We start from the raw sequence: 21,032 nt of genomic DNA on the forward strand, positions 1-21,032 counted from the left end.
TTCATGTTAAGCTGATATTATCATTTATAATGAATGCATTAGGCCAAAAGTGTGTGGAAAGCAGCATTTCTTCATACCACTGGTGAAATGTATTAATGTATATTTACTCAAGTACTATACTTACAATAAGTACAATTCTGCTGTGTGACTGTGACGAGTCTACTTCAAAATAATAATAATAAGCCGACTTGTTTCGCCAGTTAAATGCTATTAATGTGAAGCAGCAGCAGTATGTCCAAATTTGTTGATTTTGAATTTTCTTTTTCTTTTTTTATAAACTGAAGTGTTCCTTCAAGGTACAAGTAAATTTACTGTCACTGTCAAGTGTTTAAAAAGCAAAATTATGTTTAAAGTCCTTGTGTCCTGCTACATTTCTTTTTACTGGCAAGGGATTGTTGAGGATGAGTTCAGGAGTCTCACAGCCTTGGGAATGAAGCTGCTCTGTAGTTCTGGTGGTACGGAAGCAGATACTTCTGTATGTATGTAGGGTGAACAGACTGTGGCTGCGGTGGGTATTATCTTTTGATATCCTTTGGGCTCTGTGCAAACACTTCACCAATGTCAATGATGCTCTGTAGTTGTGCGTCATGGTTTGAGCGAAATAAATGATATATTACTATTTATTTGGATTAGTGGATTAGAAAATGCGTCATCACAAAGCTGAAAACAGGACTGTTTCTCTGAGCTCACGGAAAGTCGATGAGAAATGTGGCTCTCACAGGACCGCAACACTACAAACAAATTATGATCTTATAGAATACGATGTGTTGCTGTAGATTAAACTGAACTGTAAGCTACAACTCTCTCCAAAGACCCTAAGAAGTCCTTTTTAAATGCAGTTATCAGCAGCCCAGGGGAGCACAAGACGTACAAGCCTGTTTGGGAGAGAAGCCCTTCAGTGTGTGTCATATCAGTACAGTACATCAGACGCAGATGCCTTTTACACCTGAAACCAACAAGCAAACCCCCAAAATCATCCTGTCAGTCCCACAGAGGGAGAGAATCCCTGCTGTGTGAAGGGCCACCTCATCGCTCCTTTCTCTCCTGCATCCATCTCTCCTTCCCTCTTTGCATTTGCTCCTTCTACTTCATTCTGCCGTTCTCTGTACCTGTTTTTTTTTTTTTTTTAAACTTTCTCCGTCTCCACATCTATCACTCTCTTTATCTCTGTCTCCTTGCTCTTTGTGTCTGTATTGATTTTGTGGCAGTGCACGCTCCATGCTTCTCGCCCTTTTTGATGGAGGGAGTGAGATGGAGTCTCGGGCTGCCAAATGAAATCAAAGTCTTTTTTCCCTTCCCTCTCTCTTCTCCCTCGCTCCACCGCAACAAGCGCGAACTCCATCGGCTTTGAACTTGTGTGTGTGAAATGAGCTCTCTGTGCTCTGATTGTCAACCCATCTCTGCCCCCCCCCTTGTTCTCTGCTCCCCCATCCGTCTTTTTTCTCACCTCCCAAATTCACTTTGGTTTGTCACTTTTCACTTGTCTCGTTGCCAAAAATTAACAGCATCATCACCAACTGTGGTTTACCACAAGTGTGTTCATTTTCTCTGCGGTATTTCTACTTTTCTGCATGGTTACCTAGCCAAATATTCCCTTTCATGACATTAAAATGGAGAGCAATTATATCTGATCAAATTTTAATGAGCCTAACAAATTATTGACGTCTGTCACACTGTTAATAATAAAAAAACAAGACTTCTCTGTATCAAAGCAGAGAAAACTGTTGCTATGGATATGATCCACATCCTGCCTGCCTGTTAATTTGGGTCATCTTCTCATTGGCAGCACAGGAGGCTGAACAGCCTAGATATTTTTTATTTCTCCACCAACTTCCTCCGCACACCTGAGGGATCCCGAGGCACTTTTCAGGCTAGCTGGGGGACTGACTCGCAATATGGCACAATTACAATGAGCAGCTAAACCAACAGTGTGTCCCTCCCCAAGGAAGATTTGGATGTTTTTTCTTGTAAAAGGAAAAGTTGGATGAAATCTGGGCTCTGTCAAGAAAGTTGTGATACAGTAGACAGGAATTTCATGTTAAAATACAAACACAGAAGAGCAGCCCGTCCACTGGTTTGGTACATTTGCAGTGTACCAAAAGGTCCTGTAGTTCTCCACTTACAGACTTTTAAAGAAAAAGCAAAATGTCAAAAGAATAATGTTTTAAAAAACATCTAAAGAGTAACCTCTCACTGACATTTCAACCTGCAGAATTGTCCAGTGCCGCTTTAAGCAATAATGTATATTTTGCACGGATCACAAAGCTTGTCAAACTGTAAGAGACATCTCACCTGCCTCCTCGCTTTCTCTTTTTCTCTCTGTGTACTTTGGCTCCCCTCCCCTCCTCTCTCGCAGGGCGATGGCTTGCGGCTGGAGTACGAGATGAAACTGACCAATGGCCAGTCTTTCTGGACGCAGCATTTCTCTGCAGATGAGTTCGGTAAGAGTGATTAGACAGAAAGAGAGAGATTATGGAACGAATCGCTGATGGCACGAGCCAACACCACTTAGCACGGCCAATAAAGCACACTGAACTGAACAAATTACAATAATGAAGGGACGGCTGAATGAATTAATGATGATAGATGAACTGAGAGGAAGGGATGAAAAGAAGAAAGAGACCCGAGTAGCTTCTAAATGAATTATTCCTACATCTCCAATGTTCTCCCCCTCTCTCTTACTGTAACTCTGTTTCCTAACTAATCCAATATCCTCATCTCCCACCTGCCTCTCTGAATTTTTCATCTGTTTTTCTACTTTTTGTCTTCCTCTTTCCTCCCCCTCTCTTATTTTCTCGATATTCTCTGAACTTCTTTGACTCCTTTATGTTCTGGTCTTGATTCCATCTCCTCTTTTGTACATTTTGTTTCTCTTTTCTCACCTTCCCCTGTTTCTTTCTCATCAATTATTTGCTCCCACCTCTACTTCCTCCACCTTTCTTTTCACAGGAATCCTGGAGACAGACATCACGTTCCTGGTCATCTTCTTCATGGTGTTCCTCCTCTCCTGCTATTTTGCCTGTAAGTACTGCCTTTTCCACTTACTCCATCGCTCTGTCTCCCTCTTCCTCCATGAACAAGCCACTTTCTTCTGACTTTCAAAGCCTGCAGAAGTCATTAAGTGCCCTTCTCCTCAGATCCATTTTAAAATCTACATGTTTTCTTGATGGGATGCGAGTAACTCTTCATGTTTCCTCTGATAAGTAAAGGTGGAGCATGTGCCTTTTTTCTCCTTGGGGCCGGGGGTTTGTCAGAACAGAGCATGAGCAACATGGCGAAAGCGAGGTCTGGTTTTTGTGTAAAGGTGAATGGTTGAATGGAGAGCCTTAAGGTTAGTGAAGCGAGTTTGTCACACGAAGGTCACAGCTCAAATAACCGGAGGCAGCTGAGAACAAATGCTCTGCTGCAGTGGTTTATAGCCCCTACAAATTAGCCAGTGGCCACGAATCATAAGTTCAGACTTTAACGTTGTAGATGAGTTATGAGCGGTTCAACCAAAGATTTTGAAACTGAACTTGGTGTAACAGAAATATTTTTTCTTTCTCATTCATTTAATCAGCATTTGGGGGTTTTCCAAACCTTCAGATTGACTTACTTGAACTACTATGCAAATAGTGTTGGTAATATTAGCCAGGACATTGAGAAACCTGCCTTTTCTGCAGCCACCGCAACCTGCATAATGTTTTTTGTGGTTGTTTTACGTTCATTAATTTTAATGAGTCACAGATTGCAATTCTAAGGACTTAATCTTGCAATCAAGAATCAAAGACCCTGAAAAGACTGGAAGAGTCTAACTTTGTTTATTGGCATGAAGGCCAAAATCTTACACGTCTAAAAATCTGAGCGAATAAAGTCAGTTTTATCTGCATGGCTAGATGCGACAAGAGGTACATGAGGACAAATGTAAATTTGGTAAACTTATTTTGTTAAAGTGAGAGGAATCTGGATATTGAGCTCCAAAATTGCCCTAAAATATCCTTCAAAATCCTCAAATTGACTTCTGTTGTTATATGTATCCAAAAATGAGTACATTGGTTGGAAATGGAAGATGGAGCTGTTTAAATAGAGAGGGTTACGGGAAGGTTATTGCTTTGCTTGCCACATTGCAGGGGAATAAAGCCACATAATGAGGTGCAAATACGTCTTTTGACTGGTGGATTCTGCTGAAATCTTATTGTGATTTTATGCAGATTGGGAGAAGGCCGTGAATGAACTGCTGTATCTTCTTCTCCATGTGTATGTTGCCTCTGCCAGCTTCAGTGGAATATTCCAGGGATGTATGATATGACATTTTTTCAGTCGGTGCAATGACTGATAATTACCTGCTTCCCATGGCTGATACCAAATAAGATTACAAATAATGTCATATTTAAGTTCCTAACATGTAATTTATGCGCACCAGAGGGTATAAAGGCTCAGATGTAGTTGGCAAAGATTAATGATTTGTATTCTGTAGCTCTAATAAGATTTGTTGTGATAAAACTAAAAACGTGTAAAAAAGTGACCGTACGCTTCAGCTGCCTGATCGTTACTGCACATGTGCAGCCCTCAACAGAGATGAGAAAGATGCAAGATGTCTCACTCTTGAGCAACTTCTGTTGTCAACCCGGGAAAAATAATATGTTTAATTCAGAATTTTATTGATTACACCTTTTTAAAACACATTTTAACATCTTCTGTATTTATGAACTGCTGTTTTCTCCTGTTGCCTCTTTTTCCACACACAAGGGGGAAAAAAACCTGAAAGGCAGACTCCTGTTCTGGCAACACCTATTTTTAGCAGGTTTACCTGTGTTTAAAAAACTGCCTAGTCATGCAAATTTTGGTGTAAAAGTGGTATTAATGGTGGGTCACGGGCCAGAAGACTATGCCCATTGTATTATATTACCTCACAAAATATAAAACTGCATACATTACAAACACATTTATTTTAAAATTAATTAAAAATAATCTTTTGCTGGAAACATCCGGCAGGCCAGCTTATGGCCAGTGATAAGGAGGATCCCTAATTGTTCATATATTTTTATAATCTTAAAGCACTACAGGCAGAGTGACAATAGACACTGACGGGATTCTAGTACCATTTCGCATCTTAACAGTATAATTGGTGTTTGCTTTTGGCCCGCCAGGGGAGAAGGTGTGTGCCCCCCTCTTATAGACAGTTGTACAAGAAAGAGGCCGGGCGAATAATACTCCTATCCTGGAAATCGCTATCTACCCTATCATTCTCTGCCTGGCTGAAGGATATGATGTCGTTTTTGCACCTAGAAAAGATAGTGCTTTCTAAAGAAGTGGCAACCCATTGTTTCCTGTTTTAATGCCTTATCTGTTCTCCCTGCTGACTGATTGCCTATGTGTTTATACATTATCATCAGCCTGCAGCAGGCCCCTGAACAATGTATTCCTTAACCCCATGGTCAGTTATAAACAAGTTGTTAGGGTTAGGGTTAGGGTTAGGGTTAGGGTTTTTTTTTTTTACTTTGTATTTTACTTTTCTTTACCACTTTCTTTTTCCTGATTTTTTTTTTCTTTTCTTTTTCTTTTTTAGTGTGTGTTGTTGGGGTTGGTTGGGTTGGATGTGGAATAGAATTGGAAAGAAAATGAAAAATGGTGACTTGTTAACTTGGCATTGTGTTTTTTTGTTTAATTTTGCTTTTCACTAATACAAACTATTAGTGAGTAAGGAAGGAAAGAAGGAAAAAAAAACCTTAATTGATTGTTCATGACACATTAGGACAATATTCACAATGTCCTATGCAGATTATGAATTATTTCTAAACCTATACAACACTGAAACCGGGAGAAGATGACAGGATTTTCATTTTCGGGAGGGATGTTTGTTTGACAGCCATCATTACCTTTGAGGGGAAACCACAGGAGGATCCAGCAGCATTTGTCTGGCCAAGCCTGTGTTATACAGGGCAGCAGTGAGAGTGTGTGAACGTTTATGGCCCTTTCTCCCGTTGTAAATTTTCCCCTGGGTGACTGCTGTTTGTAGGAGTGTTTTGGCTGTAAAATTGCCTACTTAAATAGGCATTAAAAATATTTCCTCCCAGATTAGGGAGAGAGGATGGAGAAGATGTATACGGCGTCATCAAAAGACGGATGCATACTAATGGTTGCTCCCCTCGTTTATCTGGCCCGTTCCCTTGTTATTATTTTTTTTTCCCTCTCACTCTCTGTACCTCTCTCACTCTCCTCCGCCATCTGTTAGCATATCTCCATCCTTTTTATCTCTATCCCCACCAACACATACACACACACACACACATACACACACACACACCTCCATCACCTCTATCTCATTCCTGTGTTTTTTTTTCCTCCCTGCAGATAATCTAAAGGGAAGACAGCTTCTTCACACAACCTACAAAATGTTTATGACGGCGGCAGGTGTAGAGGGTGAGATCATCTGTCCCGAACAGACACACACAAACCATAACACACACACACACACACACACACACACACACACACACACACACTCAAGATAACAATGAGCCTCTCGCATGGCTGCAGCATCTCATACCTTAATCCCAACTTCAAGAGCCAAGATATTATCGGCCTTATTAGCCTCTGAATGGGTACTATTGCAAACAGCCGCGCTGCGTTACAGTGTTCAGTGGAGCGTGCTGTTACCGCCGAACACCCCCCTCACTCCTCTCACCCTCACCCCTCCCCACCGTTATCTCGATGTCTTCCTTCTCGCCTGCTTGTCCCCTCTCCAAATCCCTTCTCGATTCTCCTGCCACCTCTAAATTCTCGTTCTGCCTCTCCTCTCGAGCCCTCTGCTCCTTTCTCATCTCCTTTTATCAATTCTTTTCGGTCTCGCTGCTCTTCTCCCCCCTCCCGCCCCTCCTGCCCTCTCTTTCTTCCTCATTATCATCTCCCTGTCGTCTTTGTTATTTATCTTTTCTTTACCTCGTCTCCTTGTTTTTTCTTTTACTTCTTTCTCCTCCTCTTCTCCAACAACCTTCCCTCCCCTGCTCCTCTGCTGCTCTCCCATCTCATTCCTCCCATCTCATTCCTCCCCTCTCTTCTCCTTCTGCCTTCCTCTTATTTATCTCCTACCTGCATCTTTTTCACTTGGCAGTGCTCAGCTTGTTGTTCCATTGTGTCTACTGGGGCCTGTATGCCAGAGATGGAGTCGGCAACGGCAGCCTGAAAATACTCGGTGAGTTTTTCCCCTGCAACGGCCACTCACTGACTGACTGACTGGCTGAATAACTGACTGACTGACTGACTGGCTGACTGACACTAGCCTCTGCACCGGAAAATCGCTCACCACCCGAGCAGAATGATTGAGTGGATGATGATGGATGTGTGCGCAGGGGTGAAGAAGTGCAATATAATGTTTGATGGGCATAGGCAGGATCATGCATGAGTTTGTGTGTGTGTGTACCCCTCTGATATTACAATTTGGGAAACCACAGTCTAATTACCCCCTCTGTCTTCTCTTTCTGTCCCCTCTTCTCTCACTCTCTCTCTCCAGGGAAATTACTGTTCTCCGTCAGTTTCTTGGTGTTCCTTCTGATGCTCATATTGCTGGGCAAAGGTTTCACTGTCACCAGGTGGGGGTTCGCACGTCTTTTTTTTTTTTACAGCTTGTGTATGTGTGCGTGTGTGTGTAATTTCTTTGTGTGTGTGTCTCTGTTTATGCCAGCCTGTCACCTTGTGCTGGTGTGTTTGTGAAGCCACTGTCTGTCTCACTGTCAGGCCTCGCTGTCACACTCATAACACGTTGACATGACAATGTTAGGTGTCAGTCAACAAATCCTTTTGTACGCTCCGTCTGATAGTGAGGATGAACACCTGATACATTTGGGGATAGATGGATGCTGCTCTGTTGTGAACTAGGTCTGCGCGATATTATACCAATTTAATCATTATATCCACATCACTGATGACTGAATACATATTTAGATTGGATCCTAGATATTTTAAGGCTATATCGTGATACACAAATATATCTTGATATTTTGAAATCACCTCAGAAATGCTTGCACCGGGTGACAAAATCACATATTGCAATATTTTTTTTTACCAAATACCTCGATATAGATTTTGTAACAATATTGTAGCGATGCCTTTCAGAAAATACGATATGAGGATTTTTGAGAAATAATCATCAGTAATGTGGATGTAATGACTAAGTGGTTAAAGGCAAGTATTAGAACAAGTAGATAGTCTGGTAAGTTCAGAAAATGACATCACTTTACTGTAATGCAGCTTTTAAAATCAAGAAAAGACAACACTTATGCCATATCACGTATGATGATATCCATTAGACTCTATATAATCTCATATCACGATGAGGGTATAGTTTGATATATTCCTCAGCCCTACTGTGAAGATTGTTGTTTTTGTATTTTGTGTGTTGGCTGGAGGCTTGTGTTCTCGCTACTGACAAAGTTTTGGTTCGCTCACAGTTTTTTGGCAAAATAGCTCACACAATAGATGATTTAAGAGTGTTCTCCTTCGCTGGAACATCAGCTTGTATCCATCTCACACCTGACTGGACAAAAGCCCTACTCGCCTGACTGTCGGTGGTCTTTCCAGTTGTCCAATTCCAATTTGAAAGTCCAGTTATCAAGCGTGCCAGCTGTTTTTGAAATGTGGTAAAATTTCTGCCAGAAGTGGGTTTTCTTCAGTTTTATGTGAGAAATTGGCACAATGATGATTTAAAAAAAAAAATACAAACAGCTAATACAGCCTGTTCACGAGGATTTGACTCACCGTGACTCATCACCTCAACCGCTGCTCATAGTATGAAGATTGATCCTGCGTCTGGCCCAGTTGAATCACTGTGGATAATTTCCAGACTGAACTCTTGTTGCGAAAACTGAGCTTGCAAGATTTTTAAGCAGGCTTTTTCGACTCCAGGATTACATCCTCCTGTGGGTTCAGGAGATTCTGTGATCTCTCTCACTTACTAAATCCTCTTAAAACCCCGGTGAATAAACTTAAAACTGCACCACCATCAAACCAAAAACACATCTGTTTATCTGGAGGAACTGATAAGTTGACAGTTTGGAGATAACTACCCCACAACCTTGATATGTTTTCTCTGGTGTGTGGCGATGAATTAGTCTGAGCAGAAGGATGTTTGAAATGCTGATGAAGGCTTAACGTGGAAATGCTTCCATTTGTTGAATGCTGCTGAGCAAATAAAGAGGCATTAATTCTTGCTTTTGTTAGCGCGGACAGCCTTTTTCACAGCCTGCCGTGTCCACAAGTCTGCAGCCAATTTTATATATAGAAAACTCAAGAGTTGAGCACACCAGTCCTTTGTGCCGGTTCGGGTTGAATAGCCGCTTATAGATTAAGCTGTCTTTGCTCCGAGTGTAAAAAACCAAATGCATGATTTGTTTGTGTGTGTGTGTGTGTGTGTGTTTGTTTCTTATCTCTGGCTAACGTCTGTGTGAACTCTAACCCTCTGTACGTGTGTGTGTGTGTGTCAGAGCGAGGATCAGTCACAGCGGGTCGGTTAAACTGAGCATCTACATGACCGTCTACACAATAACCTACGTCATCCTCTTCATCTACGAGGCAGAGGTACAGCACCACACACACACACACACACACACACACACACACACACACACACACACAGACAATACATTACCCATTAGGGATTGACCAGTATGTTTTTGTCAGTGCTGATAACAATTGTTAGTAACCAAGGTGACCGATATGTACATCACCTGGCCAAAAAAAAGTCAGCATCTGGATTTAACTAAGCAAAAAGGTAAGAGCCTTCCATTGGATAATAGGTAAGAAGTGCCTACCGCACAAGCCTGTGGGGGCAGTGTTATGATCTGGGGTTGCTTTAGTTGGTCAGGTCTCGGTTCAGCAACATTATGTGCCCAAAAAAATGAGGTCAGCTGACTACCTGAATATACTGAATGACCAGGTTTTTTCCATCAATTACACATGGATTGGCCACCACAGAGTCCAGACCTTCACAAATTCCCCAGGTGCCGAAGTTGACGCCTTCAAACCCAAAGACACACTTACGGTTTATTTATTTATTGTCAAAATTGTTGTTGATTCATTTCTTCACCAACTGTCATGTGCCACATTCTTGTTTGGTTGTTTTTCCTGTAAATATGAGCTGCCAACTGGGGAAAAAAACCCTGTCACTCATAAATACAAGTAGGACCAACAACATCAACAACAGTCTTGATAATAAATTATTTGATTCCACTGGTTTCAGCTTCTCAAATGTGAAGATTTGATGTTTTCTATCTGTTATATCATATCTATTATATTTTGAAAAATGTGACTATTCAGTTGACAGAACAAACAATATAAAGCCTTCAGCTTGAGCTCTTGGGGAATTACGATGGGCATTTTGAAAACACTTCATTAGCTGTGTTTCCAATAACTTATTTTTATGCGCGTTTGAAGTATTGCATTAAAAAAGGGTGATGGAAACAGCAGAAGTTGAAAAGAAAAGTTTCTCAGTTTAGCAAAAAGTTTTTACGCTTGCTCGGGGTGGTTTTGGCCTTTTAAGGAAAAGAGTGAATGCAAGTAAAGGGAGTTAATGACTCACATGACTGATCAGCTGTTTTTGCGCTGACTGAAGAAAAGAAAAATAGTGTCAGATTAAAATAAACGTCTCCTTATCCCTCCACACAGATCTGATGTTTCCTTCCTCACATTAATACATGAAACAAACAGAAATGTTATATTTCCATTGTGTTTTCTACAGTTTTTCATCGTTTGAGGTTTGATCGTAACTCCCTCGTCTTCTGCAGTGATTTCGTGTTTTTTTCTGACTGGAGAATTGCCGCAACCTGTTTCTTATCTCCACTAACTACAACTACCAATAATTGCATATAAGTACCTTGTGAAAACAAGCATTCAATTGTATTTTCTTTTGCATATTTTCTTGAAATTTTGTTAAAATTAGCTAAACATTTGGATGGGAGCCTGGCTGTAGACAAAGATTAATCAATTAACAGGGGGAAGTAACTGACAGGATAATCAGCAGTGAAAATAATCTTTAGTAGCAGCTTTAATTTCACATTAAGAAAATCATCTGCAGAGCAGTTACTACAGTAAAAGCAAAATCTACTGCAGTTTGGTTAATTTACATTCAGATCGCAGCTAGTTAAACATGTGAACAGTTCAGAGTTCCTCCTCTTCAGATGTGACTTGAAAGCAGCGTCTGATATTACACCCAGGATGACAGGGTGTGAGATTTCTGACTTGACGATGCTTGACGCAGTATCAGCACTTGTATTATTGCTCTCTTTGGCTCTTTTTTATTAATAATTCCATAATGATTCATGGAGGAGTTGGTCCCACAGATCAACGTGGGCTTTAATGGCTTTTTCCTGTCAAATTACTCATTACATTGATACACTGCTAATTATGAATATGCATCAAGCTGATTGTTAAGGGAAACAAATCCTTGATGAGTTACAAATTACAAATTATGGATTCTGACAGGCCAAATCCTGAATAGAAACACGGCTACAGAGGTCTGCAGTACTTACCACTGTACCTGAGATCATAAATCTTAAATCAATGACTGTTTCTTTAAGGTTTCCAGGGATTGGAAAGTTAGACCTACTAATCAGCACACTGTGAGAGCTCCACTCTCATTAATTATACTGTGTCTCTGTATGTGTGAGGACAGAAACAGATTTCACCAGCTATGATGTCGAGCATACGAGCTTATGAATTAATAACACACTTGGGAGTGTTACAGTTACATACATCTCTGCATACTGCAGACGCTTCCGCACAGGCAGATGTAATGACGGTACATTCAGGGCCAGTGGATTACAGTCTTTTGAATACAGCACGGTAATGACCAAGTGGGAATAGTGCAGTGGAAGTATCCGTGCTATATTTAACGCTGGAGCCTATAGCCATCTCTCACACTGCAATATGTGGATCTGAAGCAGTGTAATTTATCTGCAGCCTGCCCTCTTACATGGTCCCTGCTATTAAAGAGCTCCAAACTCAAGGGAGCAACTGCTAAAAATACGCCAAACTGGGTTACAATTGAAACTGAAATAAAGACCTGGAGAGTGCTCCTGTTACTGGGCCCGCAACTGAGGATCTGACAGGCTCCGGTTGGCTGGATGGATCCCAGGAAGCTCCACACGGAGCCGTCAGACCTATACATTATGTAGCAAGGGTAACCCTGTATGGTGGCCAATGCTATCCAGCCGCTGGACTGTGAAATAGAATCTAGTGTCCGCAGATGCAACACACACACACACACACAAACTTGTGCACACACATCCAGGATGACCTAGTTGTGGAGAAAAAGTGTCAATGTCAAAGACTCGCGCAGAATGCTACAAGCTGAGCTTTGGCTCGGTCAGCGCAGCGCGTCAGCTGAACCACGAGCAATCCATCTTTGTAATTAGAGCACAGACTACAATGTGAAGTCAAGCCAATAGATGCTTGGTTTCTAATTTGTGTAAAAGTTTAGCTTGTTCAAATGTGTGTGCCTTCTTTTTGGCATAACGTCTTGTGTTCCTGTGCCAGTTCTTTGACCCAGGTGAGGTGCTGTACGCCTACGACAGCCCTGCAGGATATGGACTGATGGGCCTGCAGCTGCTGGCCTACGTATGGTTCTGCTACGCTGTGCTGGTCTCTCTGAAACACTACCCTGAGAAACAGCCCTTCTACGTCCCTTTCTTCACAACGTACACACTATGGTGAGGGCCCACACAGATTCCCCCTCTGTGCCCTCGCTGCGGGATAATAGCACCTGAGCGAGAGATTGCAGGAGTCAGAAGATACACAATTCTCTGTTTGAGGTCTCTTCAATTTGAATAATTTATGCCGCTCTGCAAAAATGTGCACAAGATAGCTGATGCTTTAGTGGTCCGGGAATGAAAAGTTGTTTATTTTACACTGTCCTTTTACAACATTGTGTGCACGACCTCTGCGCTCTACCAACACTACAGATAATTGTATTTGAGCGAATGATTGCTAGAGGAAAATATCTATTTTTACTCAGCTGATGATGAGGTTCCTTCTATTAGAATAATTTATGGTCCCACATGCTTGATATTTTAAAGCTTTAAACTGGAAAGTAGCGCTTTTAATTCACCAACCCTGAGCAAAAAAGTCCTCTACGTACGCAGCTCAGCTTCTCTGCCCTTCACTCACTGTGTATAATAGCTTGAGCTTGAAATAAAGAGTCGATTACAAAGACTAATATTATCTCTGTATTTCTCTCTCATTGCTGCCTCTATCTCCCGCCTCATTATCTACGCCTCTCCTCTCATCTCATCTTTATCATTCCCTGTGCTTTACATCTATTTCTTCTCTCTCCGCCTCCCTCTCCCTCTCTCTCATCTTTCCTTTTAATGTGTTTTCTCCGCGCCATTATCCTAAATCTACTCACTTGTCTTCCTCAGGTTTTTCGCAGTGCCTGTCATGGCTCTGATCGCCAACTTTGGGATTCCACGTTGGGCCCGGGAGAAGATCGTCAACGGCATTCAGCTCGGCATCCACCTCTACGCTCACATCGTCTTCCTCGTTCGTACCACACACACACACACACACACACGCCCATGCAGACCCTTGCACTTTAACACAGTTCACATTATTCAAGAGTCATTATTGCCACTGTCAGTCATACATTATTCACTGTCCTCGAGTCATAACTGCCTCATGCTGATTGTCTCCTCCACACATCATTATCTACCTCCTCGTCACCTTCGACACATTGTTCTTTACTAATGGGCCATACTGCGCACACAAACTCCTTTTATATTCCTGTTCACTGCATGCATTGCAAGTCCCACCTTTCACTTAGACCTTATATTCACATATATCGGTGTTAGCTACTATATATACTGTTGCACATAGATTATATATGTAAGAATCTGCAGAAATCATCAGGTCTTTTCATCCTTTTGCCCTTCAGATTATCACGCGACCTTCTGCAGCCAATAAAAACTTCCCCTATCACGTTCGGACGTCCCAGATCGGGATCTTGCTGTCCAGTCCGAAAGGAGGCGAAGGGGGGGAGAGTTTCCCGCATCACGCCTATGGAAATAGCTCCTTCCTGGGAGACTCTCAACCAAACTTCACTGAACTCTTCTCCATCCAGTCAGTAAGTTTAAATTTACATGTTTTTGGATGCAAGCTTCATATCCTGGATTGAAGTTGTTGAAGCTGAAGGCGAGGCAAGTTTATTAATATAACACCATTCAGACGGCAGGCGAGTCAGAGGGCTTTAGAGAGACTTATAAATGCATTAAAACTCAGATAACATCATCTAACATTTTAAAATTGCATTTAAAAGACAATAAAAACAAAGAATGCTATTATATTTTTAAAGGAGTTAAATATCTAGCCTTTTGTAAAGCCACAGTAAACAATATGTTTTAAGCCTTGATTTAAATGAGTAGACAATTTTAGCAGACCTCAGGTAGTCTGGAAACTAATAGCTGCTTTCACCTCACTTGATTTTGATCCTGGAAACACTGAGGACCAGATGACCTGAGGGGTCTGGATGCTTCGTAACGTACACGTAAATCAGAGATGTATTTAGGCCCATTTAGTGCTTAATAGACAAGTAGTAAGATTTTAAAGTCTATGCTTTGACACACAGGAAGCCAGTGCAGATATTTAAGGGCCGATGTAATGTGCTCAACCTACTTAGACAGATGAGCAAATGCTGTGTCTATGCACATGAATGAACAGACAAATGAATGTGAAACAATCATTATTAATCATTAATCGCTCGTGGTGTCATGGCTTTGATTCTTAATCAGAACTCGATTTAAATTAGCTTCAAATTCGATCAACAAAATCAAAAGCAGGATCTGCAATTCTCCCAGTATTTTTGTTTTCTATCCACCCTCGCCTACTTGCACATGTCTTAAGAAAAAAAAAGAAAACACTTCAAAGATTACACAGCTAGCTTAGGGGTGGCCTGCAGCTGCACTTCCAGACATATAGCGTGCACGAAGATGATCAACCGGCTGGTACCAGAGGTAACTCCGACAGCAGAGATGTTGTTTTTACTAAAAAAACTGAATTTCTATCTTTTGTTGTTTATTGTTGAATCGCTTAATGATGGTACTTTTTGTTGAACTCTGGAATCTTTATTTTTGGTGAATATTATTTGAAATTGCCTCACTCTAACCTGCAAAAAGCCTCCAGGAAGGGGTGTTGTTGTTTTTGTAAATTACCACAGTGGTGGGGTTTTTTTTAAAGGGGATTTTGAAAGTTGTCAGGGGGAAAAAAAAACATCCATCTGTAGAATCCCAGATGTGATAGTCAAGGAATTGCATAGCTGTCAGTGCTGGGGAAAAAAAAAAGTTTAAATCGAATCCATAGAAAATGGAATTGAATCGTGACCTTGACTTGGAAAGCCTAATGGAATCAGGGATTTGGAGAGTCGTGACACCTCTATTAATATCTATCAAATCTGCCCCATTCGTGAACAAGTAAATGAAGGTGCAGAAAGAGGTTAAAGGTAAATCAGGGCAGTACTGTACAGTATGCATCTCTATATCGAGTTTAAAGTCTCCCAGCCATTTTTCAGCGCTTGCTATATGTAATTAGATTCATCTAAGTTGTACTCGTGTTTTTGATGCTTTTAAAATGCAAACTATACGGTGTCAAACCTAGCTTGAAATTAACTGCTGTCTCATCTAACAAAGACACCTCAAATTAGAAGGCATCAGTGTAACGATGCAGATTGCAAGGGGAAATGTTTTTTTAAGGATTATTTTTTGGCGTCTCTTCCTGTGGGCTTCGGGTTAATGACAGTGAGCACAGCGTAACATAGCACACGCGGTGATATGAAAACACTTGGGCACCAGGAAATAATGATTAAATGGAAACTTTGACAAGACCAAATTAAGGTGTCGTGTTTGCCGTGATGAATTGTCTAGCGCTGGGGAACTTTCGAGTTGGTAGAAGTTGCTTTTTTTCACACTGCACGGAAATGAGTGACAGAAGAAGAGCTGTGAATCTCTGCTCTGGTACAATGTGCAGACACTAGCAGGAATAATACAACACGAAGAGGCAACCCAAATACTGACAAGGAAAGACAAGTTTACAAGTTGCAGCACCTTTCAAACACGGAGAGAAAATGTTTCTTGTATAAAAAAGCTTTAAAACTTAAAGACAGTGGATTTAATGAATGCCGTGTAACTTCATTAAATCCACTGTCTTTAAGTTTTAAAGCTTTTTTATACAAGAAACGTTTTCTCTCCATGTTTGAAAGGTGCTGCAAATTGTAAGGCAGTTATTATCAGCCCAAAATGTGCAGAAGAGAAAATAAACATCCTTTGAAGTTGAAGTAGGTTTGGTTGTGATGATGTAAGCCGTTATGTGTTTTACAATCGAGTGCTAGCAATCAGAAATTAATTGTCCAACTTCCTGGAAGCCAGTGTGAAGAGAAGTAATGTGCTTAGTTCTCCTGGTTCTTGTTAGAAATCGAACACCAGAATTGCTGCATTTGCTGCAGACAGCGAAATGGAAGACATTAGGGAGACCACACAAAGAAGTACAATGAAACACCTTGATTTTCAACATTGCTTTTAGTTTATTACTCTGGAATCAAGGTGGGGAATAAGAGTCTCAGCTCTTTTTTTTTGCACTGAGTGAAGGGGATGTCATTACTTGCATTGTCACAGTGAGTCTATTGGAGGGTCGTTTGGTGAAAGAGCAAAGTAAATCTGAGGGTGGCACGCACTCTTTTTGCAGTATTTGGCCCGAAGGATGAATTTTGAATGCACCAGAGCCGTCTGTGTGCTATAAAGTGTTCAGAGGCCACATTGAAAATTGTCTAGCAAACAATTTAGTCTTTTCAAGATAGGCACGATTCTCAGACAGTATAAAATGCTGCTTTTAATATAAAATCATCTAAGCTGGAACTGTAGGTTTTAATAACTTTCAGTAAAAAATGCCTGATAAGCCACTCGCGTGTTGCAGCACATTAAATGATATTGTTACTGAAAACAAAGAAATCTGATTAATTAAAGACAAGTGAGATGAGGATTGTGATTGAACGAGATGTCCTGTTTTCATAGACAACAGGAAGCAATTACTCAAGTATCTTTTATCAAATTTCAACAGAATCACAATAAAGTAATCTCATGTTGCATCTCCAGCAATTTCTTTTAACCAACTTGATGAAGTAGAGCAAACTGTAACTAGTTACTAAAATGTTGGTTTAACACATGTTAAGTTTGGTCTCATACACGGTAATGCAGAAAATTAATTTGCATTTTCAAGACAAAATGCCAAACACTATATGGCTCCAGCTTTAGACAAAACAAGACATTTGATGATGTGACTTTAAACTCCATTTTTCACAATTTTCTGATGTTTAGTAGACAGACCAAACAAGCAGTGAATGAGTATTTAATTTATTATATGTCGTATACTTCCTAATGCAAAAATATATACCCTTCCTGTAAAAACCTGCCAGGGGTCTAAAAATGAACGTGTACAGAGTGATTAGATAACATGTGTTATTGAGGCTATTTTGCATGGATATGAATACAGGTGATTTTGGCTTTCCCTTTTATGTGCCTCGAACACAAAAAGTTTGAAAACCACTGGATTTATCAAACAAATAATTGGCAGATTAATCAATAAAGAGAATAATCGCCACTTGCAGCCCTAGATTTTGCGTGATACACATGTATATTGAACCTGATTGTACTGAATAATATGAATATATTAAAGTTACTACATAAAGGCTCTGACCCCACTGAATATTAGTGATTACTGTATTGCAGTTTCTGTAGAGTGAAGTAATTGAACTGGAGGTCAGGAAACTTGGTACATGTGTAATTTACCCCGACCTATATAACCTCCTGAGCATCTGTGAGCTGTAGAGGAAGCTGTCAAAAAGTGATGTATGGTGTGGTGTTACTGACACAAGGACCCACTTTCTGGCAAGGGCAACACATTTCCGTAACGTAAAGGAAAGGAAAGGAAAGGAAAATTACTTAAGCCGAGGGTCGGAGGAAGTTGCAATCAATCGGGCAAGAAGTTGTTTCTTAGTTTAGGCTGGTTTGTCACACGTGTGGTCAGAGTCAGAGTGGACAAAGTACAATCGGCATCTGATAAATCTGCCTGAGCTGAGTGTCTTTATCTCAATCAATTATTTTGGCTGTCTAGACCCTTGTAGCTCCTCACATACACATGAAATGGAGTCAGTCTTGAGTACAGTACCAACATATGAAATTATATTGAAAATCGAAAAGCTGATATGGAATAATTATGATAATACAAAATATAAAACATATTAAATGTGATTATCTCAGGTCAGCATACAAAAACCAAGTATCACCTACATTCAGAGGATCATCAGACCGGGTCGAAAGTGTAAAACTATCTTCTTCTTTCCAGGACCCGGTGAAGACGGTGGAGGAGACGGTGGCACGTAAAGGACCTGAGGTGCCGAGGAACAGCGAGCAGAAGATCATCACCACTGCTGCTGACCTGACAGCAATATTGCCCCCTCCTCCGCCTCCGATACCCCCACGTCCGGCCGCACGCTCACCCCCGCTGCCACCCCGGCTCCCGTCTTTCACCGAGTATTTCAGCATGCAGAGCGGAGGAGGAGGAGGGTTCGGGACGAAGGCATGAGATGGAGAGAGAGACAGAGGGCAGGCTGGAATGGACTGAATGACAATACAAAGTAAAGGAAGAGTCAAAGAGGAAATTCAAGGTGTTACTGTTTAAAGACATAAGGGAAAAAGTTTGGATGGATGAAGAAAGGTGAATCCCTTTTCACCTGTGAATGGAAATAACCCGAATGGAGGCTGTGAGATAAGAATGCTGAGCTTGTTAAAGAATAAAGAAGCAATAAATATTTGATGTTGACCAGTAAAAAGGCACAGAGGGAGAAAGATGACAAAGTGGATGTAGCCAGAGCAATAGAATGATAGCTGTGCACGAGGCGGAAATGAACAAAATCCTTGAAATACTTTTATTCAAAAATTCATGAGGCGTTGATGGTGTGCCTGGAACGGTTTGTAAATAGCTAAAACTGGAGGGGAGCTACAGCTCTGTATACTTCTGATTCAAAGGAAGGAAATTTGTTTTCATGTTTTCTTTTTTCCACGTCATTTAATTCCAGTTGGTGCTGTGACCATCAAAAGAATTTCATGCCATTACATTTATCCAATTCATGTAAAAAAAAAAAAAAAAGGAAAAAAAGAAAAACTTTTTTATGTTTGACACATTTTGATAAATGATAGATATTTACTCTATATGGAGTTTGATGGGTTAATTTATATTCTTATATGCCTTCATTGCAGCTGGTTATTCTGGATTGATATGCTGATGTGTAAATGTAAAATGTCACGTTTACTGTGGGCACTTCTAGGTACTCGTAAAAACACGCATGTTTGTGTTGTATTTCCCGTCCGAAAAGCTGATATGTGTACTCCACGTGACCATAAAATATTCGCTTATTGTGTGTATTGAAATCTATACTTTTGTAAATACATACAATAGGCTTTGGTATATTTTTGACTGGATAAATTCTGTTCCTTGTTACTCCAATCAAAACTTGCGCTGTCTGTCTACGCAATATAAAACCAATATCTATCGGTTTCAGTTGAATTTCCACTGGAGTGCAGAATATGCCTGCTGAAAAATGTCATTTCTGTGTATGTAGACGTTGGTGAATGTACTGATGCAATACAGCACAAGGACAGGGGTGATTTTCAAGTTACTGCAATACTAAAGTGCACCTTTTGTCGAATTTCATTTTCTAAAGCTGCAACACATCCATTTAAGATTCAAGAACGGGCAGTTGTTTCAAACACGAGTAACTTCATCCTCACCCCTGTCTAGTACCTGAAACATGAATATTTGTTGACTTTATCTCACTTTAGCGTTCAAAGCGTGCGAAAAGCCGAACAAATGTCACTAGTTTTGTATCCCCTACCATTGAGCTATGACAAAACAAAACAAAACAAAAAAAGCCTTTGTCTGTCCTGCATGGAGCACTTTAATGTTCCTGGTCTTAGTCTGTTTATTCGTGATGATGTCACCTTATAAGACTGCTTTGAAACCTGTATTCACACCACATCGAGTAGTATTCCAGATGCATACGCCTGTAAATACAGTCTGAAAATGTCATCCGACTGTCCGGGACATTTTTGGGGAACGTGTCATGCTTAGTCAATGTAATTTAACATTGAGTTACTGACGTTGTAATTCACTGAAACTGAGTTTACCACCAGCTTCCTGAAAAAAAAGGACACTGACGAATTCTCCAGTTTTATCTTGTTGTTTTATTGATTTCTGGTTCATAAAAGTGGTGGTACTCGGCTAATAGTCCGCAGATTTATCAATGGCAATCTTGCTGTAATGGAGTACTTTAGGATGTTAGGACTGTGGTGTGTAACTTGTAAGAGTGTAGTCAAGAGGTGTAACTTAGTCTGTGAAACAGAATGATACTTGAATTAGAGTACTAGTCGTTATTTCTGATTATGTGTCTGGTTTATATTAAGGCATGTCTGCCATTTTGTCTGCTGTTGCCTATTGTTATGGTTGCCATGACTTGACTGAATAGATGCTGGGTGACTCGACTAACAGACACGGGCCTACTGATACTGTATCACTGCTTCAACCTTATGTATATTGACATGCAATTACAGGACTGAGACACACACTTGAGGGAGAGAAGTTGAAGAAAAAGAGATTATGTATGCATGACAGAAAACAGCACAGCTTTTAGGCGACTCAGAGCGATCTGGTTAAGAGCACATCACTGAAGCACTGTTCAAATGCATTTTAATGGTGTCAAATGACAATTCTAAATACGCTGTACATATACACTTTTTGCCAAAATAATAAAAAATATGGTTTTATTAGAGGTGTGTGGATTATTTCTCTGCTGCGTCTTTGTTCCAGGTAGGACAAGGGCATGTGTCCAAAGGAGTCGATCTAATATCTGTAAATCACATTTAGAATTTGTTCTCATTACACGAGTCCATTAAAGTAAAACACCACAGGGACGGAGACTCCAGGCCGCTTACAATCTGATGTAGGCTAGCCTAATTATTTCA

At 40.6% G+C, this 21,032-nt stretch overlaps 1 protein-coding gene across 1 annotated transcript in view; it reads left to right on the top strand.

Annotated features, from left to right (window-relative positions):
- Positions 1-18,642, top strand: part of tmem145 (transmembrane protein 145) — a 46,933-nt gene extending 28,291 nt beyond the window's left edge. Inside the window, exons 6-15 of the mRNA XM_073486003.1 lie at positions 2,357-2,441; positions 2,950-3,021; positions 6,334-6,402; positions 7,094-7,174; positions 7,493-7,571; positions 9,462-9,555; positions 12,511-12,683; positions 13,392-13,512; positions 13,904-14,092; positions 18,358-18,642. Coding sequence (XP_073342104.1) covers positions 2,357-2,441; positions 2,950-3,021; positions 6,334-6,402; positions 7,094-7,174; positions 7,493-7,571; positions 9,462-9,555; positions 12,511-12,683; positions 13,392-13,512; positions 13,904-14,092; positions 18,358-18,597 — 1,203 coding nt within the window. The 3' untranslated portion in view covers positions 18,598-18,642. The remainder of the gene's footprint in view (positions 1-2,356; positions 2,442-2,949; positions 3,022-6,333; positions 6,403-7,093; positions 7,175-7,492; positions 7,572-9,461; positions 9,556-12,510; positions 12,684-13,391; positions 13,513-13,903; positions 14,093-18,357) is intronic.
- The last annotated feature ends 2,390 nt before the right edge of the window (positions 18,643-21,032 follow it).

The sequence above is a fragment of the Pagrus major genome, chromosome 17 (assembly GCF_040436345.1).
Source record: "Pagrus major chromosome 17, Pma_NU_1.0".
Lineage (NCBI taxonomy): Eukaryota > Metazoa > Chordata > Actinopteri > Spariformes > Sparidae > Pagrus > Pagrus major.